This window comes from Haemaphysalis longicornis, unplaced genomic scaffold, assembly GCF_048455015.1.
Source record: "Haemaphysalis longicornis isolate Haplotype H1 unplaced genomic scaffold, Haemaphysalis longicornis Haplotype H1 scaffold_7, whole genome shotgun sequence".
Taxonomy (NCBI): domain Eukaryota; kingdom Metazoa; phylum Arthropoda; class Arachnida; order Ixodida; family Ixodidae; genus Haemaphysalis; species Haemaphysalis longicornis.
In genome coordinates, this window is record NW_027526422.1 from 90,127,687 (window position 1) to 90,154,653 (window position 26,967).

At 48.5% G+C, this 26,967-nt stretch overlaps 1 protein-coding gene across 1 annotated transcript in view; it reads left to right on the forward strand.

Annotated features, from left to right (window-relative positions):
• LOC144146393 (high affinity cAMP-specific and IBMX-insensitive 3',5'-cyclic phosphodiesterase 8B-like) overlaps nt 1–26,967 on the forward strand; it is a 59,747-nt gene that overhangs the window by 31,746 nt on the left and 1,034 nt on the right. The window contains exons 10-18 of the mRNA XM_077678348.1: nt 5,385–5,452; nt 7,116–7,289; nt 14,928–14,985; nt 15,091–15,229; nt 16,430–16,625; nt 17,281–17,411; nt 19,180–19,405; nt 21,123–21,275; nt 23,573–23,702. Of these exons, the coding sequence (XP_077534474.1) occupies nt 5,385–5,452; nt 7,116–7,289; nt 14,928–14,985; nt 15,091–15,229; nt 16,430–16,625; nt 17,281–17,411; nt 19,180–19,405; nt 21,123–21,275; nt 23,573–23,702 (1,275 nt within the window). The remainder of the gene's footprint in view (nt 1–5,384; nt 5,453–7,115; nt 7,290–14,927; nt 14,986–15,090; nt 15,230–16,429; nt 16,626–17,280; nt 17,412–19,179; nt 19,406–21,122; nt 21,276–23,572; nt 23,703–26,967) is intronic.

Sequence of the window (26,967 nt, forward strand, 5' to 3'; positions counted from 1 at the left end):
CCTACTCGGCAAAACTGTAACCAAGCTCCTGTAAGCATGAGTATAATAAATTGCCCGTCCAGGTCGCAAGCGGAAACATCGAAGGAGTTTTTAACTCTCAAGACACATCACTAAACAATGTAGATCTTGTGCGCGGTGAATATGAGGCCTGTACGCGAATGCCTAACCGAGGAGTCTTTAGATTTTATAGAGCCTGATTGCGCATGACAGTCCTGGGTGCTACAGCATCTATATTACGGGGTGCTGCTGCTGCTGCTGCTGCCTCATTAGATACTCACCGAGCGCACCAGCGATAGTAACGCAGGATTAATAGCCCCAGGAAGTATTCCTGGTGTACTTGGTAGTTGGCTAATTTGCACTGCGTTTCTTTTTGGTCAAGAACTGCGACGACTTCACTCAACTCATCCGTACATTCACCAAATCATTTGGCGGATTTCTTACTTACGTACGGAATACAGGTTCGTAATGACTGGACTCCGGGACATGAGTCGTCATTTCCAGGAAAATCAGGCCGCCCATGCGGTTGCGCAGGAGACTCACAATTTTCTGACGCGCACTGCTTTCTGTGCCGATGCTTCAACCTGCCTTGGAGCCCCTTACTATGCTCTCCGCGACGTCACTTCTCCCAGCCATCCCCATTCATAGATTCAAAAAACACAAGAAGCCGTGACTAAAGCAACTAACACCGACCGTCCAGATTACCCCCTTCAACCGCTAAACCGGTCCGCTGATGTTTTCATTAACAAATTATTCGCTGATGACTCTTACGCACCTGAAAGTAACCGCCAGTGGTACAACCCCACAATGACACCCGAACGTTCCCATTACCAGCTAATCATCTCGGTAGATCTCCAACACCTCACTGAGTAATGCCCGAAATTCACGCAGTACAGAAATTACCGGAGACCCACGTCCGATCCCAACAGCCCTGTCGACCCGTTCTCTCTCGACAACCACACTCCATTCGCTATAGATTATTATAAATAAAAAGTAATCTCCCACGTTCAACGTAGCTCTCTACGGCCTACCAAACAATCCGGGCTATACACTTCCCCTGGGAATCAGCGAAGTCTACAATAAGCCCCTCTCGAGGCCGATAACTGATTACCCCACAAAATGTGAATTGAAGCTACATCCCCTCTCTCCCCACATGACCCGAAGCCTCCTCCTTTGTAAATAAAGGTCTTAACAACAACAATGCTCGCTGATACCCCTGTTTTCACATAATCCGTCAGTCACCACCAGCATAGATCAACTTGTTGCCGTTCCGATCGCTTTTTGATAACATGATTCGACGGCAGCGCTTTTTACATGCTGCCAGAATGGTTGACATCAAGTGAATGGTTACATTGGGCCGAGCCTGCACGTAATACTCATAATCCCCCAGTACCCCCCCCCCCCCCCAATCCCCGTTACCAACACGAGACAAACTTTTTTCCTCTCTCTTGGTGCAAAAAATTATCGACTTCTAACCACACACCGCCTAACTACAGAGAAAAAGCGGAGGACTAACTTTTCGTTGTATTCTTTTTGCATACTGTACTAAAGCTTGGGATTGGGCTAGATGGTTTGAAATCTCAGGGGGAAACAACAGCGCAGAGACGCTTGTACTGTCTTTTCGTCTGTTAGTCCCCGTCTCTGGGCTGTTGTTTCCCCCTGAGATGCATACTGTAACTATTTTCGCCAAATCCGGTGATCTTATATGCATGTACCCCAACGCGTGTACTCCAGTGAACTTGCGTGCTATCCAGGGGCGGATCCAGGCATTTTCTAAGGGGAGGATCAGCTCTATTAGTGATGATAATGATGATGATGATGATATTAGCCTTTTTTTCTCACCAAAAGTAGAGATAACCAAGAATACACGAAAAAGAAAAAAATCATCAACTAGACTTCTTCCGTAACCTGAGGGGTCATCTTATTGAGAATCATCATCATCATCATCATCACCAGCCTATCTACGCCCACTGCAGGGCAAAGGCCTCTCCCATTATTCTCCAATTACCTCGGTCCTGTGCCAACTGTGACCAATTTATCCCCGCAAACTTCTTGATCTCATCTGCCCATCTAACTTTCTGCCGCCCCCTGCAACGCTTGCCTTCTCTAGGGATCCACTCTGTTACCCTTAATGACCAGCGGTTATCTTGCCTTCGCATTACATGCCCAGCCCACGTCCATTCTTCTTCTTAATTTCTACTAATATGTCTTTAACACCAGTTTGCTCCCTGACCCACTCCGCTCTCTTCTTGTTCCTTAATGTTACACCTATTATTTTCAGCTCTATTGCCCGCTGAGTCGTTCTCAATTTAAGTTGAACCCTCTTAGTGAGCCTCCAAGTTTCTGCCCCGTAGGTGAGCACCGGTAAGATGCAGCTGTCATACACTTTCTTCTTCAGCGACAATGGTAGGCTGCTATTCATTATCTGAGAATGTCTGCCATATGCACCCCACCCCATTCTGATCCTTCTAATTATCTCTGCCTCATGGTTGGGATCTGGGGTCACAACTTGGCCTAAGTATATATATTCGCTTACCACTTCCACTGCGTCGCCATCTATCTCAAACTGCTGTGCTGTCCCGAGTTTATTGATCATTACTTTAGTTTTCTGCATATTAATTTTCAGGCCCACGGTTCTACTCTGTTCGCCCAGTGCGGAAAGCATGCTTTGCAATTCGTCCCCCGAGTCACTTAGCAAGGCAACGTCATCAGCAAATCTGAGGTTACTGAGGTATTCTCTATCAACCCTTACTCCCACCTGTTCCCAATCCAACGTTCTGAATACTTCTTGTAAGCATGCTGTGAATAACATTGGAGAGATTGTGTCTCCTTGTCTGACACCCTTCCTTATAGGTATTTTACTGCTCTCCCTATGGAGGATGATGGTAGCTGTAGACCCATTATAAATATCCTCTAGTATTCTTACATAATGCTCATCTACCCCCTGGTTCCGTAATGCCTGAATGACTGCTTGGGTTTCGACCGTGTCAAATGGTTTCTCATAATCTATGAAGGCTATATATAGGGGTTCAGTACACTCAGCGCACTTCTCTATCACCTGATTGATCGTGTGAATATGGTCCATTGTTGAATAACCTTTGCGGAACCCTGCTTGTTCTTTAGGTTGACTGAAATCTAAGGTTGCAGAGATTCGGTTAGCGATTACCTTGGTAAATACCTTTCTTAACTGACAGTAAGCTGATCGGCCTGTAATTTTTCAAGTCCTTCATGTCGCCTTTCTTATGGATTAGGATGATGTTCGCGTTCTTCCAAGATTCCGGTACTATTGCGGTCATTAGGCATTGCGTATACAGGTTTGCCAGTTTTGCAGATACAATTTCTCCGCCATCCTTCAAGAGGTCTGCTGTTATCTGATCCTCACCAGGTGCTTTGCCCCCTTTCATTTCTTTCAAAGCCTTCCTTACTTCTTCGGTCGTTACTGGTGGGATGTCTATCTCTGAACTACTGTCTCGTCCGGGATTATCCTGTATGTCCCGGCTACTGTACAGATTCCTATAGAACTCCTCGGCCACTGTGACTATTTTATCCCTATTTGTGATGACATTGCCTTGCTTATCCTTAAGTGCATACATCTGATTTTTCCCCACGCCAAGACGTCTCTTCACTGCTTTCAGGCTACCTCCGTTCTTTACAGCGTATTCGATCCTCTCCATATTATACTTCCGTATGTCAGCTGTCTTACGCTTATTGATTAACTTCGAGAGCTCGGCTACTTCTATTCTGTCAGCTGCGGTAGAGATTCTCATGGTTTGCCGTTTCCTGATTAGATCTTTCGTCTCCTAAGAAAGTTTAGCAGTATCCTGTCTAGCCATAGTGCCCCCGACTTCTACTGCACACTCCGTGAGAATTCGTGTAAGGTTGTCGCTGGCTTCCTGTGTCGTAAGCTCGGCTTCCTCGTTAAGGGCGGAATATCGGTTCTGCAGCGCGATCCTGAATTCTTCTACTTTACATCTTACTGTTAGCTCATTTACCGGCTTCTTTCGTACTAGCTTGTTGCGGTCCCTCCTCAAATCTAGCCTAATTCGAGATCTTACCATACGGTGGTCACTACACCTTACCCTTCCGAGCACTTCCACATCCTGCACGACGCCAGGGTTATCGTATAATATGAAGTCTATTTCATTTTTGTGCTCCCCATTTGGGCTCCTCCAGGTCCACTTCCGACTCTCCCGTTTACAGAAGAAGATATTCATTATGCGTAGGTTATTCCGTTCTGCAAACTCAACTAGTAGGTCCCCCCTGCTATTTCTACATCCCAGACCATAGTTCCCAACTGCCTTGTCTCCAGCCTGATTCTTGCCTACTTTAGCATTGAAGTCCCCCATAACTACGGTATACTGCGTTTTTACTTTAGCCATTGCCGATTCCACATCTTCATAGAAGCGTTCCACTACTTGGTCGTCGTGGCTGGATGTGGGCGCGTAGCCCTGCACCACCTTGAGCTTGTACCTCTTATTGAGCCTAATTACAAGACCTGCTGCCCTTTCATTAATGCTATAGTATTCGTCTATGTTGCCAGCTATGCTTTTATTGACTAGAAATCCCAATCCCAGTTCTCTTCTGTCCTCTAGACCACGGTAACATAGGACGTGTCCATTTTTCAGCACCGTAAAGGCTTCGCCTGCCCTTCTAACCTCGCTAAGCCGTATTACATCCCATTTAATGCCCTCTAATTCCTCGAAAAACACCTCGAGACTTGCTTCGCTAGATAAGGTTCGCACGTTAAGCGCTGCCAGGTTCAGATTCCATTGGCGGCCTGTCCGGATCCAGGGATTCTTAGCACCCTCTGCTGCGTCACAGGTCTGACCGCCGCCGCGGTCAGTTGCTTCGCAGCCGCTGGGGACTGAGGGCCGAGGGTTAGTTGGCGTATTCATGGGAGGTTGTGGCCGTTACTACACCAGGGTGGCCAATCCTGCTCTGGTGAGGGAGTGCATTACCGGCAATGGTCGCCGGAGTCAGGCCGCACCCCAAGCCCCTTTGTGCAATTCCATCAATACGCGGATTTTTTTTTTAATTCGGTGGGAATTGTCCGGCACCGGGATTCGAACCACGGTCTTTTTGCACGCGAGGCGGGTGTTCTACCTCTACGCCATCGCTGCTAATGTTGAAAATATAAACTCCAAAATTAAGGGGCGGAAGGGGGGGGGGGGGGGGGGTCGTCAGGACATCCGGACCTCCCTCTGGATCCGCCAATGGTCCTATCTTCATAAACACCTTCACTGGCGGTTGCAGCAAATCCCCCCCTCCCCCCGCCGCCCTCCTGCGAACATCTGTGCTCAGTAGTATAGTACACAAAATATGCCGATGCCTCAGTGTCCATTCAGCCTACATAACCAGTGACGCCGCCCTTTTCTGTTTGCCTGCAGCGGGGATAAACAGACGGCAGTCATTCGCAAAGTTCCATGCTATGACCTTGGAAGCCCCCATAACAAAGGTGAGTCTCGCGAACGTCGAGTGGTAACAGTAAGTATAATTAGCCGAACTTGGTACTACGGGCTTAGCCTGGAGACGTGGTCGTCTGCCAATGCTGCTTCAACCGTGAATGTGGCCCCACAGTTTTTCAGTGTGTCCCGGTGTCATATTTGGGTGCAGTGGAGGAAATTCCAAACACACGTCATCCACGCTGCCGAACATACTCGATGGCCTACTCTGGCTTTTGTATTGACTTTTATACGAACTGATTTTGCCGGTAATGTACAGACTTAGGTTACGATGAATGTTCCCAGGCCGAATTTACTTTCTTTTTGATAAACAGGCCGTTGTAGTTCTGAATTGTATCTTCAATAAATCTAAGATTGAGCCAGCGTTTAGTTGCCCATAGTAACAGCAATGATTAAACACCTATCGCCTTTTCTATTTTCCTTTTTTTTTGCGTGTCACTAAGCACAAATCATTGGCACGGCTTCTCTTGTCAAACGCCCCTTCATGCTTCCCAACAAAATGGAGACACCCCAATTTTAAGTCGGCCCTAAGTATCGATTCTTCTGGCAACATTACAGCAACATGCTTTATCGTTCTTCCACAGCTGCCGCTACGAGAATTTACTACTGGCGGTACGGTTTTAAAGCATGGCTGTCTACCTCTACCAGCCAACGATTCCTTCGTGCGTGCTGGACAGGAAACTCCGAACGCAGATGGAAAGGGGGAAGGCGGTTTTCACTCCCTCAGCACAGTGTAGATGGCGCGGCGATAGGGAGCTATTACCCAGCGTTCCCCGCGCGCAGCTGCCAGCTGACACCGGCGGGTGCGTTAGAGGTACTGCTTTGTCGTCTGTTTTAGCGAAGGTCGTTTTTCGCCTGTTCTGGCGTGCTTTGCGTCCAGTGCGCGCATCTTTCGCAAGGCTTGATTAACCCGGACCCGGCGGAATTAAGTGGTCTTACGGCAAAGATATGTTAAAGATTGGTGTGCAGGGCGCGAAAACAAAATGTTGAGACCACATACAGACATCTGGCCGATAGAGAAACGCTATCTTGTGCGCCCTGCTTGCGACGAATGCGCCTCCGTTTTCTAAATTGGTGAATACCGATTCGGTCGTTTTTAACGAGTATTACAAAAGGCGAAAAAAGCGACTGGATCTGATAAATAGCGATAATAAAAGTTCCCTCAGCTTTCTAGAAATACTCAAACTTACAAAACTAACTAGTTTAAATCGGTATAAATGGGAATCACTAAGTTCACATGCCAAATTGTTTCGGTGTCTGCGCATGTGTCGCGCGGTGTTGTAGCCCCTAGCTAGCACATGAGGATGGTTTGGTTCCGCTGTCCCACCCTTCGAAAGACGCTCCTCTCCGTTATCTTTCCGCCGACGCACGGCCAGGCTACAGCAGCGGCGGCGCCGCTGCCCGGCCGTAGCCGACGCTCCTGCGTTCGGGACACCGCCCCCGCGAATTCCAGGTAACGGTTGGCAGAATCTCTCGTTTCCATCTTTGTAGAGCCACGTGTGTGATTTCAAGTGACGTCGCATGGGCAATTGTTGTGGGTGTCGTTTCAAGCTTTGCTTTCAAACCGCCTTCACAGCGTGGATTAAAGCCAATTTTTTCTCCCGTGTGTCTGTCGTCGAGTGTGCGTTGCGGGCTATAACATCACCTCGTGCGCAGGTGATCAACATGCTGGTGTCGGCGCAAGAGAGCAGCACGACCGTCGTGGCTCAGGCCCTGGACCGCGCCATCGACATCTTGCGCTCAACCGAGCTCTACAACCCGCAGCTGGGCGTCGGACGGGGCAGGTCCGAGGACCAGATGACCTCCGACCTGGTCACGGGACTCATCAGCGTGCGTCCCCTCCTCTGTTACCTTAATGCGCGCAAGAGCAGGAAAAAAACTCCAAATCAATCATTTGCATAGTTAGCTGAAGCTGTGGTGTGGCGGCTTGTTGTCACGATAAAAGCGAGGTCTTTGTAATACGAAACCTCAGAATTAAATCCCGGCTATAAGTTCCTTTAATCAAGAGAGAAAATAACGGCAGCAAACTGGAACACGCTTTTTTTTAGCGTGGAATGCGATAGCGTTATCGCATTATCATTCGTTTGTCCAGCTCTTGAGTCGCACAATGACGTAACTGACGTGACAGAGGAGTCTTTTATTTGTACGTCGCCCGCGATGTGGTGGAAACTTTCCGCTCCTGTTCCCATGTAGGGAGCGCCGCGCGGTCTCCGATATTTCCGTGGGCGCCGCAAGGTGGCGCTACGGGATGTTCCGCTCACGCCTTTTTTTCGCTCGCGGTGAACGCTACCGCCGACGCCGGCTTCTCTGCTACATGGGGCCCCAACGATACGCGTTAATAAAACGCATCTGCGTTATCACATCCTACACGGATTGTAATACTTTAAAAAAAACAGCGCTCAATATTAACAGGAACGATACAAAATCAGGGTGAGCACGTTTCACTAAGCAGGGAAACTTTTGTTCTTTCTCTGCAACAGCTATCGTAGCGGGCGACTTCTCTTTCACCGGGCCTTCAGTAGTTAGCTAGTTTTCAGCCCACTGCAAAATTACAACGGCCTCGTTAGGGCTTGGGTTAATCCAGGCCATATGGAAGTTCATAAATGTTCATGAAACGTCGTGTTTCACAGCTCTTTATAAAAGTAAAAAAAGAAAAGCGGCTAAGACCCCGAATCGAACCCACGACAACGAGCGCTACCTGAGAGCTGGTTTCCTAGAGCGCGCGGTGGTCGTTGGAGTTTGGGGTGGGCGACACGGGTGTACTAAAGAAATACGCTTTCCTCCCTACCAATTGGGTTTTAATAATTCTAACACGCAACACTTCTACACCCTCCGGAACCATAATTCAACGTAAACTAGGTCACAGGGCGTCCATTTCATTCGGAAGAGTTTCTAATTGCTGAGTGTTTAGGGGTATTTACACGTTCAACCGAAAAATACAATGGATGCACTGACCCTTCTAAGAATGTAAATGGGAAAGCATAGTTGGGCCTTCTGTGTATCTGCTGACAAACTTTGTGTTGAACTTTCATGTAGCTCTCCTCGGGTCGCTGCTTCAGCTTCATCCATATCCGCTTCCTCGCGACGGAGGTTACGACGAGTCTTTTCGGCCGCTGAGTACTTTCCCGCGGTCTCCGCTGTTCTCGACTGTGGCCTGGTGAAGTAGGACTTGATTGCTGGCTAGTTGGTTCGTGATGTACGAAGGAATAAGTTTGCGCAAAAGACGAGGACGAAGAGCGTTTGATTCGTTTTAGCTTCTCATAAGTCTAGGAAACACGTGCCGTGTTTTTCTTAACTTCCATTCTTATACCCGTGTTATCATGTTATCATTTTTTTACTGCAAAGCAGTATATGTCTAACACCCCCAGTTTTCATTCCGGTGTCATCGGTTTACTCGGTGCCGCTCCGGGGCTCCTCCTCACCACCGCTGACACGTCTTTCACAACGTTTCTCCCTCGCCTCCACCGATGCCCCTTTTGCAAGTGGCGCAGTCTGCAGCTAACGGCGGTGCTGAGGTTATGAGAGGATTGTAAAAAATAAACAGAAGCACGAATGGGCCTAAAAAATGCACTGACGATTACTACAGTCCCTAATACGAAATTTGTGCGCAGCGCGAGCTGCAATCTTCTCGCTCACGGCGCATTTCTGCTGCGCTCAGGAAGTGTTCGCGTGATCAGTGAACGTACGGCGGCGTGCGCTACTCTACTGGTACCTCGCAGTGCGCTTCCGCGGCCGGCCAGCATGTTGCAAATCGTGTTTGAACCACCCGCGCAAACGTCACCTGCTTTGGATTATCGGAGAATGAAACAGCGTCTGGGCAAAGTGTCAGGGGAGTGCGCTCCTTGATGAGGACACATGAAACATGTGTGTTGGAAAGGCAGAGTTTGAGATGATGATGTAGCCGCACGTGTCGTACTCCACTCCATCCTTCGCTAGACGTTCTTTCTTTCTTTCGTCGCTGCTGCGTTCGCTCACTCAGTTCGATCTATGGACGTAAAAAAATGCCATATCACGCCGTTCGGTTGGCTGAGATGTGAAATTACGTCATTCTTTAAAGTTAATATGACAGTTGCGGCAACAGTCTGAACCCGGCCTTACACAAGCAGTGAGATGCTTACGACGCGGGAGGGACACAGGCAGCTTCATGTTTATCGGCAGGAACAAAGCTTGGATCCGCGAGAGATTAATTCAGCTGTTTGGCTAGCAAATATGCTCATCGCAAATTACGATAAACGTGTTTTGTTTCGTGCACTCCGTGGAATGCGTCCTGCTTTACAGGTCATTCTTCTTCACAGGGTGGAAAGGCAGTAATTTTTCTTAGTGGTTTTATGCCCTTTTGGCTCTGTTTTTATTTGTTCATCTTTGACTTTAAGAGCAACACGTGTTTTTTTGTGGAAGATGTACACAGTGTAAGTAGTATCTGTTGTCTGGTGCTTACGGTTTGGTTACGCCATTTTATCGAATCGTTTTGTTTTGTTTGTTGTATTTGACTTGTGAGTCTTGTTACGCCTTATCGGGTGGTGCAACTGGTGATAGGAAAGAGGGTAACATCGGTGGGAGGTGTATATGTGTGTTGCTATTTCATGCAAAATTAAGTTGGAAGTTGCGCTCGTCTTGTCCTCTCGTCTCTTCGTCCTCGTCTTTTGCGCACTTATTCCTTCGTGCGTGCCTGGTGAAGCTTTGAGCCCGCACAGAAACGCATACTAGGCGCGTCCTAAACGTTCTGTGATCTGGCGACTTTCCTCAGAACCTTCATCCGCTGCTGCTGTTTCTGTTTCCCGGCGCGCGCTTGGATTTTCTGCGTGATTTAGCATGTCTTATTTCTGAACACTGCTTGGTACTTTAAAACGCTTCCGTAAAATATACAGACCTAGGTCTTCCGCGTTAAAAATGCTTCTTTCTAGCTCGAATGTGCCCCGCGGTACAGCCTCAAATCAAAGCTTCCGCGTCATCCCGGCGTCAACAGTGCGAGTTTTGGATTCGTTAATACAATTATGCGTTAAAGACATTGCAGACTACAGTTCCTGTCGTGGTGGGCACTTCTTGGTTCATCGCTCTTATTTAAGGCCTCAAATGGGCGAATCCTTCTTCGTCGGCTTCAAACAGATTGGTTATATCATCGCATTGGGCTTGGTAAATATGAAGTGGCTGATTTGTGTCTACGAGAATACCGCTACCCCGTTTTCCCTTTCAGGATGGAGATTCAAGTAACAGGGAAAGTACCGGTGCTGCCATGGTGATTTTTTGAGACTGCAGTCAAATCTCGATATAACGAATTACGCGGGGCCGCCCAAAATCGAAATTTTGTTGTAATACAAAACTTCGTTTATAAGCCAGTGCTCATACCTAGGAGTGAAAATGACGTACCTTGGCAGTATACGTGTGTGCAGACAAGCAGACTCAAAAATGAAAACGTTGCACTCAGTTTAAAGCAATTTTATTTGAATAAACCAGTTATGTCTTTGCTGGGGAGGGCAGCACGCACGATGGATTTCACTCCGTGCAATACCTCATCGGGTACATCATCGCAACGAGCATTGAAAGTGTGAACTTTGCTCATGTGCAGTAAAATGTAAATTTTGACACTATCTTATCTCTGTTCGGTAACCAACATATGTCTTCGTTCGCATCGGGGAGATGACTGCTGTCGCTCCTCCTTGGCTGTGTCGCTAGGTGAAATCATCGTTGGATCTCGCACAGACTTCTCAGCAAGATCACTCAGCAACAAGGAAATACCTGCCCGCACACGTGAATAGCGCGAGAAACAACCGAACCACCGACCGGCCACCGACTGACACCCAAAGCAACGAAACAAAAAGGGCAAAAGGTGGCTAGACAGGCTAGTCTACTACTGCACATTAAACAACAGCTCTGTGGTGGCGCTAGCAATTGGCACTCGACATGGTGGGGATGATAGCTACTTCACTAGGGGCACACACACACAGACACGGCGGTTTCTGCTTCACGCGAGAGATGCGGCGTTGTTATTACACCTGAATTCGAAGCACTTATGTTCTTCGACTGCAAAAGAGAAAATAAATTACGTGCGTAATTCTGAAATTATCGGTATTCTGAAATTCGTAGTTCTGAAATATTTTTACACAGACAATATAGGCAATCTGGTAGGGAATTCCGAAAATATTCATAAATGTGAGAACTTCGTAATGCGGGGTTCGTAGTAACGAGATTTGACTAGACTTCTATTAAGACACGCCCAGCACAGTGTCATGCGAGCTGGAGGCGGTACTGCTGGCGGCGCAACACATCGAAGAACGCTAACAGGCGGAGGATCACCAGGGCCGGACGTTTACTATATTAACTGACAGTAGAGAGACGGTAACACGACTCGGTGGCACCACAGTCTTCGGATCTACAAGCCACCTCATCAAGACCATTGCGAAGAGACTTCGCACAACGAAATGCATTACCGTGCGGGTGGATTGGGTGCCTGGACACGCGGGTAGCGTCGAGAACGAGGCCGCCCACGCGTGGGCAAGCGTCGAAGCGAGTATCCGCTACGACCCGTCACACCCTGTTCCCCAAGCATGGCAGGACCCCGACCCGGCGGATGACAGAGCCGCTGCCAAGCAAGAGAGCAAGGCGAAGCTCCGTGCCGCTACACCCCATGACCCACAACCACTGCCAGGAGGACTTCCCAGGGGTGCCTAAGTCCTGGTACGCAAGATAAGAGCCGGGGTTGCTCTTACCGAGGATGTGCTCGCAACGTGCCGGGCGTACGTTCCCCGACGCTCAATACACCTGAGAGAACCCCCCGAGAAGTCCAAGCAGACGACCATCGTGACCTGCTCCTCGTGTCACGTGCCAACGAGGCCCACACTGCAGCATATCCTGTGGGAGTGTTCGGGGCTCGCGGCGGAGAGAAGAGAACATCTTCCGCCGTACATCAAGACCCTCCAGGAGTGGGAATCGGCTCCTCTGGGCAGGGCTCACCCAAAAGAGTCTTATGTCCCTGTGGACTTTCGATAGTACCATGGGGATAAAAAAAAGGATGTAGGCGCTCTGACCTCCTTTACCACCTTCCCCATCCCTGACTGGAGCTTGAGTCCCCCCTTCCGAATGAAGAATTAAAATATTAATAATTAAGGCCGTATTCTTCTGGTGGTGCCCCGTACAGGCCGGAGCTGATTGTCTGACAGCGAAATTTACTTTGTGGCACGTGCAGCATGTGTGCATCTCATGTATCGCTCTAAACTCCACAAAAAAAGAGAGCAACATCAGCGCCTCATTTCTACAGCGAGGCTGCACAACACTAGTATTCAGTGTATTTTTCTGGTTCGTCAACAAAGCACACTCACCTTCTATTTGGAAAGAAAAGGTGCCATTATTCAGCCTTGTCTCCCTCAGAAGTGCTTCAAATGGCTTATGATTTACCAAGATGGACACCTCGCGATTATAGCACACGTACGGATGTTCGTTTTATACACGAAGGGCCCTAGCGCAGCACGCCCTCCGAACGCGTGGAGGAAGCACTTTTGTTGATGGTATTTAACTAACACAATACGTTACCCGATTTTGTTGGCTTCCACGCATATTGTTTTGCGTGTGCGAGAACGCCAAACGAAATTTTTCGCCAATGCTCTGCAAAAAACGGGTACAACAGCTGTATTATCAAAACGCCCCCCAAAACAATGGTACGTCAGTTGATTGCTAAGCCGGTTATATCATTACAACGAGTTTTAATTTTTATGCTGACGTTGTTCTTAGTGTATTGTGAAGGTTGTGCAATTCTTTTCGGTTGTCACTGCATAAGATTCTGCGTTTTGGATACGGACAGCCCCATGCTTGTCTGTGAGAATAAAACCTTAGCCCTTCCGAGAATTCTTAAGCTGTCACAAAACCATAGACACTACCTTCGCCGAACGCTGACAAAGCAAATACGTGTACATTAACTAACCATGGGCGTGATGTGTATTTTATGCAACCTTGCTGGCCATAATCCTTCACTGAGTGGAATGCCTCCTATTTTTTTCATTCGACCTGCACGTTCAGGCTACCTAAAGAGGGGCTTAACTACTATGTTTGGACTGTTGTATTTACCGCATATATCTTCGCAGCAGCAGAATTGAAGGCCTTAGATGCAAGCAGACAACTTGAAAGAAATCTATAAGCTTCCAGCATGTAGCTTGATTGAAACCAACAAGGTAAACTACACATCAACAAACATTTACGCCGAAAGACGTTGGCGTTTGCGCTGAATTAGCAATTTAACCATTGTTTGCGGATTTTAAACAGCTTTGCCTTTCTCAATCGAATGCTTTACTGCTTGCCCGTTTGACCGAATAGCCGGAACTCACAGGGAAAAAGAAGGTCCAGAGGTAACAATTCCAGGCTTTGTGTCTAAAATTCTTTACAACATTTAAACAACCGCAAAACTTTTTAAGTGATTCTAGGGCGTGTGTAATCGTTTCCTGGCCAATACCTTGTGCTGCTGGAAGGGCTGAATATAGCTTCCCCGTATCCACCACATTCACATTTTATGCGGCCAGCGGAGCTAAGATTTTTTTGAGGCGTTTGTTCCACATGGCCCCGATAGTTGAGGGAAGGAAATCCTGAACAAAATGGCCAGTTTTGTCCGATTTCACGTCCGTTTCACAGTGTTCATTTCGAGTGAGCCCTAATTGGCTAAAAGCTTGCAGCGGGTTATATACACATCTAGAAAGCGATGAAAAGGAGGAACAAGAGGAAGAATAAACATTTAATTGAGCAGTCAATTTTGTTGGGTTGACCGCCATGTGGGGTACCTCCTTAGTCCAGGACGATCTGGGTCTTGGCAGCCTGTCTCGCCCGGTCTACCAGATGTTGTTAGTGATCCAGGTTGGAGCTGGTCAACCGACCGTCCCTTGTTCTCAAATGAGCGACTGGGATTTTGGGCAAGGGATGGTGTGTGGCGGCACTCCCATACCATGTGGAAGAGAGTGCATTGCTCTATGCAGAATTTACAAGTGTATGTGTACAATGCCGGGTGCATTGAGTGTAGTAATGTATCATGTGGAAATGTGTTAGTTTGTGGGAAAAGGAAATTACAATTTGCATGAAATGCACATAAGTGCTTGTCACATGGTCATCGATAAGTCCCAGTTATTCATTTGAAAGATACATGGTTTCATCTTCATACAGTAGCACAGACGGTTAGCTCACACATTTATTGCCCCTCTGGCTTATGCAAAAGGCTTCAAAGATTTCACGTGTGCGTTTGTTTGCATATCTTCCAATGATACGACACTGATACGCACATTTTTAGCATGCACCAACCAGTCAACTGCTTCCCGTACCGAGATGTAACGTAGGACAAGCAAGGCGGGGCGTCAGTTTCCATGCATGCCTCATTGGTCATGGCCCCGAAACTGAACTACGTCGCCGTTGAAGAATACGTGGAATGGTCATTTCTGAAATGGCGCAACACAATGCAACTATGCCTCTTACGTCAACTTCGTCCCTCGATTGCAGACGGGCCAGAAACCGACGGGTGTCCGGCGGCTGTCCCACGAGACGACGCTGATGAAAGGTAGGAGGAAAGTTACTCATGGAAGGTACGGTGCCGCTGGCGTGCGTCTTGAGGCGAAGCCCGCAGCTGAGCTTACGTGTTCGGTGTATGCGCGGACGGACGCAGTGAACGTGGTGAACGCGACGGGGCCCCCGGGCATGCTACCCAGCCTTTCCAACGCGCCACCCAAGATCAAGGACCTCCTCGAGGGCGATACGAGGTGGGAGTTCGACATCATCGAACTCGAGACGCTCACGGGCCGCCGGTGAGTATGGCGCCCCTACCTCCACCTTATATCCTTGACGCTGCGTTACTTTAGCGCTATAGAGAAAGGCACGGCGCATTTTATTTATTTTACCTTCAACACCGCAAATCAATAGCATCCAAACACGCACATGCGTACACATGCGCACCCAAGCACGCCTGAGCATACCTCGCGTATGTCAAACCCACTGTGCAGGAGAAGTGAAGACATCGTTGGTATTATATCAACAAAAAGCCAATCGAGCAACAACAAATAAGAAAATTGAAGATATTTTACAACGGAGTGTTCAGGAAGAAGGTGTACAAGGAGGGTATTAGCGAAGGAGTCCCCGTACCGAGCTTCGTCGCTTTCGTCACGTATTGGTAGCGCGGTGAATGAGCAGCGAGCAGGACAGCTGCCTCGGTCGTGAAGAAAAACATCCGAGGGAAAACATTAACTGCTTTAATGCATGGCGAGAGATTGACATCGACTAACTGTCTAGGAACAGCATGACAGTTGACGGGCAGAGCGACGCTCTCAGTTCAGCTCCTAATGCCGAGAGATACGAGCCACCGAAAGGTCGGAATTTGTACACATGTGGCAACGAACAAATAGCCTTACCAATGGTTTGCGCACAGCCCGAACAAAGTACACACAGAAGAACACCCTTTTCCGGTCTCGTCATAGCCTCCGCACGTGAAGTCTCAGAGAGGAGAAAGATCTCAGAGGTTGCAGTCTGTTCGCAGAGTCGAGCCTCAACACGACCCTGCTGGTACCAGTTTGTTCGGGATTTTGCAACTGCCGCAGCCATGAAACACCGCCAACGAGGGCCCGTGCAGCAGACACACTCTGCTTGTCTTAACTTGTTCGAGGAGAAAGGGCTTTGCTGCAACACAGGCAGCTTAACCACACTACACCAAACTTCTAGCACGCGCCCACAGGGTAGCGGCACCCTAACAAGGGCCAGTAAGGGAGTTGCGTAGGAAAAGGTGCTGTACATCTCAAAACGCAAGCAGATATCTATTTTAAACGCTCGGTTCAAGACGCTCTACAGAAAGCAGGTCTTATACTCACGCATCGCTCCATTCATCGACTGTTAGTGGAGAGAATAAAAATTTGAACAAATCGGCCCGACCAAAGAACGGGGTGAAAAGAGTTAGAAAGTGGGTTAGAAAGAGCTGAAAAGGGGTCGTCACCATCGTCGCCCTTCTGTGCACGCAGGCCACTGGTGTGGTTGGGGCTGTCGCTCTTCTCGAAGCTGGGCGTGCACACCAGCCTGGAGTGCGACGACGCAACGATCCGCAGCTGGCTGCAGCTGGTCGAGTCGCACTACCTCGACAATCCGTACCACAACTCGACACACGCCGGCGATGTCATGCAGGCCACCGCCTACTTCCTGCTCAAGCTGCGCAAAAAGGTTACTTGCGCATAGTGCCGTCCGTTTGGAAGCAGAATTTAAAATTTCACCCGGAATGAGAAATTCGTCAAAGGCAGCAGAAACGTCTCAAATGCTTCGTGTACGAATGGGAGCAACGCCTGGCTCCCGAAAAAAAAAAGAAAAAAATTGTCCGTTTGTAAACGGACCTTGCTATACACGAAGTCCTCTGGAGAGACAACTAATTTCGTTATAAGCAATACTTCGTTAAAAGCGGGCGAAACTTTTCTCTGTGCAGTAAGCGAGGACAACGAATCACTTCCAATAAGCAAGACCCCAAATTTTAGGTGATTTCATTGTATCTGAAATTTAGTGTACATGCATCATAAAGTTTCCTTCCAACACGACTCGATCCCCGCCTTAATACCAACCGCGGAAATATAGCGGCTAGGGAGCTGTCAAAGCAAGGACGTCGACATGGGTTTGACTCCTTGACGTGTATCCTGTGTTTTTAGTGTAAGCTGAATATAAAAATGTCCGACAGCGCGTGTAATAGTCTCAGGTTGTTTAAACTTGTCGGGCCCATCGCCTACGGCGTACGTAATTACGCAGAATGTGGCTACAGTGTATCAAAGCCGACTCCTTTTGTTTTTGGCATAACGCCTCGCTTACGCGCTCCGCCCCTTTCTTTTCTCAGGATATATTCGACCCGCTGGACGAGGCCATATGTATGGTGTCGGCTGCCGTCCATGACATCGATCATCCCGGGAAATCGAGCCCGTTCCTCTGCAACTCCGACAACGAGTTGGCCATACTCTACAACGACAAGTGCGTTCGCCTTTCCTCTTGCGGAAGCACCGTATCCCCCTTGTTTCTGCGTAGTACGCAAGACGGGAAAGCTCTCCGCACTATGGTAACATGCATCGTGTCTCAGTCTTTAATAGCAACTCAAACTAGAAATCCTCTTGCGTTTATACTGAGTTGCAGTCTATATTAATGATGCGGCTATACATGACCAGCTTGTCGTGAAAACCGAGCTAGCTTACTCCACGTTCCATCACAGTAGAGACTATTGCACCTTCGAGACGATTGCACTAACTTGGCTGATCGTTTTCTCATTGCTTACCAAGCCTTCCACGCTAGAGCAGTCATGTGCGATAGACCAAACACTCGAACTGTCGCATGCTCGTTCGAACTCAGTAACACCTGAAGCCGCACACACTCGGAGACACATCTTAAGCCACACAAGCACAGATGATCATGTCTAATATTTTCGTAGTAGAAGTCTACGCTCTGTGAGCATCATGACAGGCCGGTCTTCGGTCAAAGGTCGCGCCATCCATCTTTACGAAGACAGATTGCTGCAGGCCGCGGGGGATTAGACATTATTTAGAAATTCGTGAGAGTATAAACGCTGTTCATGGGTGTCAATGTCCGGCGGCTGTCCCTGCTCAGTTCCGGCCTTGTACCTGTTATTGAGAGCGGGCGTAATTTGCGACAACAATTTAGTTTGATATGACGCAATGTCACTCTCGGCATCAGTTCCGGTGGGAGAGGCGCTTTATTGCGACACTACGGCAGCTAATTCGCCATAGCTTTAACACCCTGTAAAGCGTGCTCCATTTTGTACCCCGCTGCCTGAGGTGAAGCGTACTTGCGGCAGTCTGGGAACGAAAGGGAAAGTAGGAAAGTTATCCTCGGCTCCTAATTACGCAACAGACACTGCAAGCCCCTCCTCCCCGTATTGAAAACAAATAAGTTCCTTTTGAACTTCCATTTCAGCGTAGGCCCGTTTATGTGTATTCGCACCAACTGAAACATTTGCACTTTGTTATCGTAGCATCGCACACATAAAAATCGCGGGGTGTGTGTCGTAGTTGAAATAAAGAATAATAATTCAAGATACATTTCTGGTACTTTAAGAATGCGTTAGCACATCGCCTCTCTTCCTCACGAACTCGACGCTCGGCCCAATGCGAGTGCCTTCCGCCATCTTCGGAAGTCCGCAAGGAAGCGCTTCTCGCACGTCCCTCGTACACCGCGCCAACCGGGATTATCGCTCTAACCGTCTCAGCTGTCACGTTCTCTCGCTTTAGCAAAGGCATTGGCTACCGGTTCCTCCGTCTGTTGCGGACCAGTATCGGCATTTTGTCGCCGTCATTCCCATTTTCTTTGTCTTGCTGCAGACTCATTTTTACAGCGCGTACAGGCGATGGCTGGAGTCATAAGACCCGCCGAGGTAGAAGCAGCAGACGAGCCGCGCTTCGCCTTGTCGTCTCCATGGCTATGTCTCTAGTGTTACGAAGGAAGCTCTCTCCACTCTATCGTTATGTGCTCTTCCATCGCTCACTCTGTTGACAGAGCGATTCTAAAATTTTCAGACCGCCGGAAAAATTTCGCCGACACGCCCCACCTGCTCCTCACAAAATAAGTGTGCTATGACCTACACCAAGATCGATCACTGGATGGTGCCTAGATACTCATGCGCACAAGATCTAGTGATGTCAGATGACGTGCACTAAAACACACAGTCTCTGCGCTTTCCCGTAGCAGTCGATGCGAGTCGGCGCCGGGGTCCTTGTATAATAATGCGCAGGTCCGTGCTGGAGAGCCACCACGCGGCGTTCGCCTTCAAGCTGACGCTGTCGGACGAGAAGGTGAACATCTTCCAGAAGCTGGAGCGCGAGGTGTACCGCTCGGTGCGCACCTCCATCATCGACATGGTCCTCGCCACCGAGATGACCAAGCACTTCGAGCACCTGACCAAGTTCCTCGGCATGTTCAATAATAAGCAGAACCCGGAGGACGATCCCGAGCCTGAGGTGCGGCCGCCTACAGCGCGGAAGCAAAAACGCGTCCACATTTCCAACGCGTAACGTTAAGGGCCCCGTTTCGCACAAATGTGCCGTCATAGGCGTCGCTGACTGTTAGCGTAACATATATGTAATGTGCCGTCGTAGGCGTCGCTGACCGCTAGCAAAACATATACGTGAACGAGTTATCCCACAGCGCCACATTGCGGCGCCCAATAGAACCACGGCACTAGCCCAAACAGACCATGGGAGGGCAAGCAGAAATGCTTCCCCACTCTCTAGCTCCCGTGTAACACAGGAGCATGACACGCGAATGATAATGCGATGTGAATGGGCCGGATAACTATAGTACGTTCCATGCGCAAAAGGTAAGCTTAAAGGTTATCAAATATTTGAACGCGAAAGTGTTTTATTCCCGGATACACGAAGATTTTGCTGACGTCATATTCGTCACGGAAGTGACGCCTGTACAACGAAGCAAGCGGCCTGCAAAGGGTGCACCCCTGCACACAAGTCTTCTTGCGAGGAAGCAGCGTTTAGTACTGAAGAGTACGTTATACTTAAGGGTTGTTCGTTTTCGCGTTTTATATTTCAACAAAAAAATGTTTTATGCCGCGATACCCCAAGGTTTCACTTATATCCGTCACGGAAATGACACCAGTACACCTTGGCCGAAGCGAATCACCAGCCGGACGTCGCTCACCAAGCGCACCCACAAGACATCCACCGACCTGTAAATCGTTCTCAGCTGCAGATTTTGCTGCACATTTCACATTCGTGTTTGACTTATTCCTATGATAGAAGAATTAGCCAGTTTTTTTTTTCACTAGTGGTGTGATTGTATAGTCGCCTGAAGATTGGTCGATCTGTGTTTCTTTGGTTTTCCCCTCCTTTTGTATATACTAACAGCTGTTTTCAAGTATCCCCGTCATTCAGGAAATGCATAGACCAGCTGGAATCTGATATGAAAATGTTGTTTTTCCAAATTGAGAGGTCACGTGATGGTCCCACTTGAAGTCACTTTTGAGTTTGTTAAAAATTCGAGAGTACCCCTTAGGACCGTGTCCGGCTCTAACAAAATTGCCGATTGTTGTCCTGCACTTAAAAACTCGGAGAGGCTATCAAGCGTAGCGCGGTGGACTGTTCCGTATTCATTTAAGCCAACCGAAGGCCTCTGACGTGCTCCGAAATGTTAGACTATGTGAGTCACCGTATAATTCATTTTCATTTGTCTCGCTTCTCCATCTGAACCTGGACGTTCTGTGTGGGTTACAGAGAGGGTCACAAAAGGAAGTGGCAAGGAGACCCCAGGCAGTACTGCAGGCTGGATTGCCAAACAAGGTAAAAAAATGCGGCAGCCAACCATGCTCAGAATATTTGGCACAGCGCGGTAGACGAGAAGAACGCAAGGCTAAGAGTGTCTCTGTACAGGTGTACCGCCAGTATGTCGCGTTGCGCTGTAAAATGAACGACGCAAATTCGTCAAAATCGCTAGACATCCTAAACTGTGCGTGAGAGGGCCGAGCTTCACCCCACTTCACACGTCATCCCGTGTAAGACAAGAAACCTCTGTTCGCGGCAGCAGAGCGGTTCAGCTTCAAACCAATAGCTGCATACACCTAGCAGCAGCGGAGTACTGCTAGCGGAGACCAGAGAGGTCGGTACAGTCCCTGTCCGAGCACCCTCTGAGGGCGCAGTCTTAGTGCACGGGGACCGCTCTGCGCAGGCGCACACGGACAGCGGCGGCCTTCGCTCTGTCGAGAGCATCCTGCAGATCAAGCGCATGCTCATCAAGTGCGCCGACGTCTCCAACCCGGCCAGGCCCATCGCGATCTGCATCCAGTGGGCGCACCGCATCGCCGAGGAGTACTGCGCACAGGTGCGGGACCACGGCGGGCACTGCTCGCGCCTTCATATAGTATTTTCCGTTCATTCTAGCGAAAGATTCCTTAAGTGGGACAGATGGCGTACTGTCAAAAAACGAACTCATTTCCCCATAGACTGGTTTTCCGACCGAAAGGCTCCGATAAGAGCTGTGGGTGCATGGTTGCTTGAAACCGGGCTTCCATGGTGTCAAAAAAACGGTTACTTGAAAATCGCGAAAAAGGAATGGTTGTAGCTAAGACAGTACACGCACCCATTATGAAGCAGTACAATAGTATACTCTTATCTCATAAACCACGCATCGGCATAAATTTAGATCGTTCGTAGATACGTTTACTCAGTGCGGGAAGAATCGTCGCATGGGTTCGTTCTTCGTTTTGCGATTTGGGTCTTTGAAGGTACGACCGATCAGACGTACTTTCAGAGCAAGTTTGCCGCGGTTTTAGTGGCAGAAAACGTTCGCCCTTCACTGAAATTTTTTGAGGAACAGGTGATAAAACTTTATCATACAGAGCGCTTTTGTAGGTGAATATACAGCAGCGTTAGGGAATGCCAATAAACAAAATCATCATCATCATCATCACATCACGTGCGCACTTCCGGAGGGCACGGCGAGCACGAAGCCTGCGATGTTTGTTTTCTCTTGATTAAACCTGTCACACACTGCTACGGGAATTTCCTGCCTTTTTAACGCTCGCTTATTTGTCGCTATGTGGCCCGCCACTGTGTCGCTTTCTATATGTACCACGACTGACGATTTTCCACTTGAATGGTGGGTAGGCGCGCCGAGGAAAACTCTCTTCAGCGGAGAATGACGAAAATTACAGATGTGATCCCTACCCTCTACCTCCAGAAAGCTGAAGGTAGAGGATAGTGATCACATCTGTAACTTTCGTCATCCTCCGCTGAAACGAGTTTTTTTTTTTTCTTTTTTCGACAGAGCATGGCAGGCCAGCGTTAAAGTAGCGAACAGAAACAACCTAAAGATAAAAAGGCGAGCGAGAGACGTGCGTATCAAAAAATGACCCCCAGTGCCTAGCACTGTACGTAATCAGCTTGCCCGTAGCAAGTGCGAAAACAAATTGAGTCAGGAGACATGAAAGTGCGCACTCGCGCTATCCGATGTCTACACATCAGGATTCCAGCGTCAAACGACGAGGCGATGTGTGCTGTACCTGTTCCCGTGCCCCGTCTTACCTTGTCGCCGGCTTCACAGCGAAGGGGTCGAAAATAAGTCGCAGCACCTCTATTTAGATGTGCGGGAGGCCGAAGGGGCAAAAAAAAATTAAAGCCGTTCCGCTCAATGTGAAAGCTGTCGGAAGTGCAGAGCAGCGATGCGCCATAATGGGCTGCAGCGCCGTTATCCGCTCACGGCTACCACCCAACGCATTTCAAATTTCCCGCCTTCGCAGAGCTCGCGCGCCCCCTGCCTGAAACTGCGCCCGCGGGAGTTCTGTTCTTTTTGTGCTTACTTTTCCTCGCGCACGTGGCGGCGTTGCACTGCCACTTTTTTTCGGCTGAAAAACCGAGCCAGCGAGCGTTCCTAACTAAATGAACATGGGTGCTGCCGGTTAATTACTTATATTTTGCCTCAAATGTACCTACAGTTTTCTTTGCACTAAACCACGGGAAGATACGACAAGCGCTAGCGGTTCACAAGTTTCGAACGCTTATGACTAAATAAATAGCTTGGCTTTCGTAACCTTTGTTGGACGCCGCAATGACAGACGCTACGACGGAACGCCGTGTGGCTCTACTTGGGTCCAGCGAGCGAGCTACGCCAAAGGGAGCCCCTAAAGTGTTCTGTTTTTAGAACAACTCCTGAATGAGAATTGGGGTATAAGCGCTTATAAACAGCTCCGCTACCAACCGAGCCACTGTAAAGTCGCCTTCACTGCCACGCGCTCGCGCATTGCTGCGAAGACATTTTTAGGCGCCATATAGGCAGTCTGGTACCGGGGGAGAAAGGTCTCCGTTTATTTTCTTGAATGACTCCACGAAACGCCGTGTGTAACATACGAGTTTCTAAAAACTAGGCTTGACCACTATACACGAATTCTAAGCTGGGAAGAGATTTTTAGTGGGCAATGTAATGAGTCTGATATCAAAGTATGAAGACCCAAGCGACAATTAATATCAGCATCTTTGTATGCGGCGAAATTAGTTCACATGGACGCACAGACGGACAGACGGATGTCATCACCGAGTCCCCATGCATAAACAGTTACGCATTTCACAGAAATATTGCGCTTTCGACCACGGGGACATTGTCACTTTTTCTCTGCTTCGCAGACGGATGAGGAGAAGCGGATGGGACTGCCAGTGCTGATGCCGGCCTTCGACCGCGCCACCTGCAACATCGCGAACTCACAGGCGGGATTCATCAGCTTCTTCGTGCGCGACATGTTCCAGGCATGGTCAGGCAAGTGGCCCCCCGCCCACTTGCTCTGCCTGTACACACCGCCTCTATGCTCGTTCCTTCAAGCGGAAGTATACCGAAGGGGCACTGTCATGTGGGGGAAAAGGGAACAGAGACTCACATACATGAGATGAGGGATATAGCCTGGGTGTTCTACTGCATTACCTAATGGACGAGGAGGTTAAGCCTGCCACGGATAGGATACGTTTGTATGGAGAGAGAACTGTCAGCCATTCAATTTCCGCCCTGAGGCTGGAACAGCAGAATCAGTCAGTCGAACAGTGTCTCCTAAACAAGGCGGAAACACTACTAAGAAGGCCCGCAAGTCAACGCAGGCCGTGCGGCCGACGGACAAGTAGAGAAAAAGCACAACGGAGAGGTTGGCCTGACACTAAAACAGGTTGATACTGCCGGCACCCATAATATATAAGTGCGGAGATAGCGCAGTGGTAGCTCTTTGGGCTTCTGCTGTGGACACCGGATTTCAAATCTCACCATGCCGCACATGCGCGTTTTGCTTACATAACAGCGGCCATTTTACTGTCCGAGGTTTTTTTGCCAGGGACCCGACTACCAGGGCACTCGAGCTTTCTTTTACGATGTGAGAATGCTCAAGGATCACTTCCAGCTTAGTCTCGTCACTGAGTTTTATGCTGCTAAATTTAGTATTGTTGGGTGTGGTCATCGCGAAGCAGACACGAACTCAATTTGCCGTCATGAGTATAGCTTGCACAAATGCAAAAAGCCAGCTTTACCAAAACTAAAATTTAGAACGAGCTCTTTTAGGCTTTGCTTCCCCATTTCACAGAAAATCATTGCTGGGAAAGCCTTTTTTTCCGCTTAAATATAGAGTCTTATCAAAACAAGAGGGTCTTGGGGCCTTCTTTTGAATCGCCCGCCAGGCGGAGTTTTCTCGCTTGTTCCGGCCACTCTTTCTTCCGGCAGCTTCCGGGCGTACTGTTTGGTCTCGCGCCTATGTCGGGACGCAGCGTTTTTCTGCCAACCGAGCTAAGTAATGCGCACAGGTCATGCTCCCGCATTAGTAAGGCGTAACGTTATAGGTCACTCTCTCTCCCCCTGCGTTGCACAAAGGGCGGCGGCGTTGGTGCGTTGTCCGTTAGCGACAAAATCGAAGTACGCAACATATTCCGAAGCGCCACCCTTCGGCTTCCCTTTGAAGGCCCCGAAGCCGTAATGCTCTGCCCCGACAGATGGCTTCGGGACCATATGCAGGAAGTTTTCACTGCTCGAGGGAGCTGCTTGACTCAAGAGCATGACAAACGCGCATAATAAATGCGACGCGAATGGGGTCGATAACGGTGTCACGTTCCACGCTTAAAGGCGATGCTTACCTGAGTGCCTTCAAACGTTTTGAGACTGTGCTTTGACCGCAAAGGATGCAACTATGGTCAGATCGTGGATGCAAACCACCTTCATTAAGAGTATTTGACTACTTCTTGCCTGATGCTACGACGTTGTCTTTTAAAATGCATTTGAAAAAGGTGACATATGTAAACGCGCACATCTATAAATTAGTAGCGAGAAAAAAAAATCTGCTCTTGCTATTCTAGTAACTTTCCTTGCCTTGATACAAATCTTGATGAGACGGTTGTTTCTGATCCTGAGAGTGTCACGCTTTTTATGTATGTTTAAACCCAAAAAGCGTAGCTTAGATCTTGATTTCCTGCTTTGCTGTTATCTGAGACGTTAGGACGGCACTAGGAGGTAGCCCACCGAAAGAAGCAGACACACATCGAAAGAGTGAATTATTTGTCGGCTAATGAATGCATTTATGTGTTCAATAATTCATCCACTTCCTAGTTTGCGACCGCTTTTTGCACCCTGTTGAAGCGGGTAAGCATACTTTGATAACGACGAAAAGGACAAGATCAACATAATGCAGTGGTAGTTCGAACAGAGGTTAATATAGTTTAGGGCTACACATTCATTATTAAAACGTCCTTCAATGTACAGAACAAGCGTAGAAAACCGGGCTAGTTGGTACAGATTCATCTTCATAACGCACAAATAACGGGACAGAGGGGAGGATGGCACTGGACAAGCGCTGAACCAAAACTAAAATTTGATATTTGAGAGACACAAATATAAAGCCGTCGAAGGTATAAAACAGATTAAAACCTGACACATGACCCCACTAAAAACAACTGCGCAGGCGCAGGTTCTCATGTACCGCTCTCTTCGAGACACGCCAATTCTGCATCTAAAAGCGACAAAGACGGAGCGCTAACACACGAGTCAGACATTTTTTCGAATTTTAAACGCTTCCACTACTTCCCTCGCCTTTTGATCACCGTGCCGGAACAGTGCCCTTGTATCATGAAGGAAAGGCGTACAACCACAATATTTCCAATGAGTGGAAGGGTGGCCTGAAGGCACTCCGTTAAGTGAACTGTCATGCTCCCGCAAACGAACATTTAGGCAACGGCTGGTTTGAACAACATAAAAGCGACCACATTTGAAGGGAATGCAATAGACCACGTTTTATCTACAAGGAGCAAACTGTTTTTCATATTTAACACCACTGCTGTTTGCGCGGCTTTTCTTACTAATACTCTTTTCGATGGCGGGAGAGATGCGGTTTAACTTATTTGTGGCCGAAAATACTACATTGACGTTTAATCTGCCCCCCACTTTTTTCAAACGGTGTGACACATTGTGCAGGTATGGGATTACAACAATATTTTCCTTTTTCTTTTCCTTCACAACGTCACATGCAGGAGACAAGCTTCTCTTCACCAAATCTAACTTAAAGGAGTACTGACAAGAAAATTTTATGTTCCACTTTTATTTCTTTTATCGATGCCTAATGGTCTGGCGAACCCAAAACAGCCCTTCAAATACTTCAGCGCGCGATAATTATTTACATTGAACGGCCTGAAAATCGTTCGTTTCAAATTCCCGCGCTTTCATCCCGAAAGGCGCATATGACAAAATCCCGGCATGGCCTCGCCGCTTTTTGCGGACGTCAAAGCACTGCGGAGGCCGATGGGGCGTTGTTTCGACCGCGCCGCCAGCGGAGCTCAACGCGCTCCCCGCTCAAGAGGCCGCGCGTGGGAAGTGACGTCACGAGTTTTTGACGAGCGCTATCGCGTCACTTCTTTCGGCTTTCACGGGATGATGTCACGCTGATGTCCATTTGCTGAGCGCCGCTCCGCGCGCTGTTCAGTCGGCGTGATAAATGAGGTCCAATTCAAGTATGTTCTTCGAATCGCAGGCTGCTCATATTTCACCCAGGGTATTCTGTTAA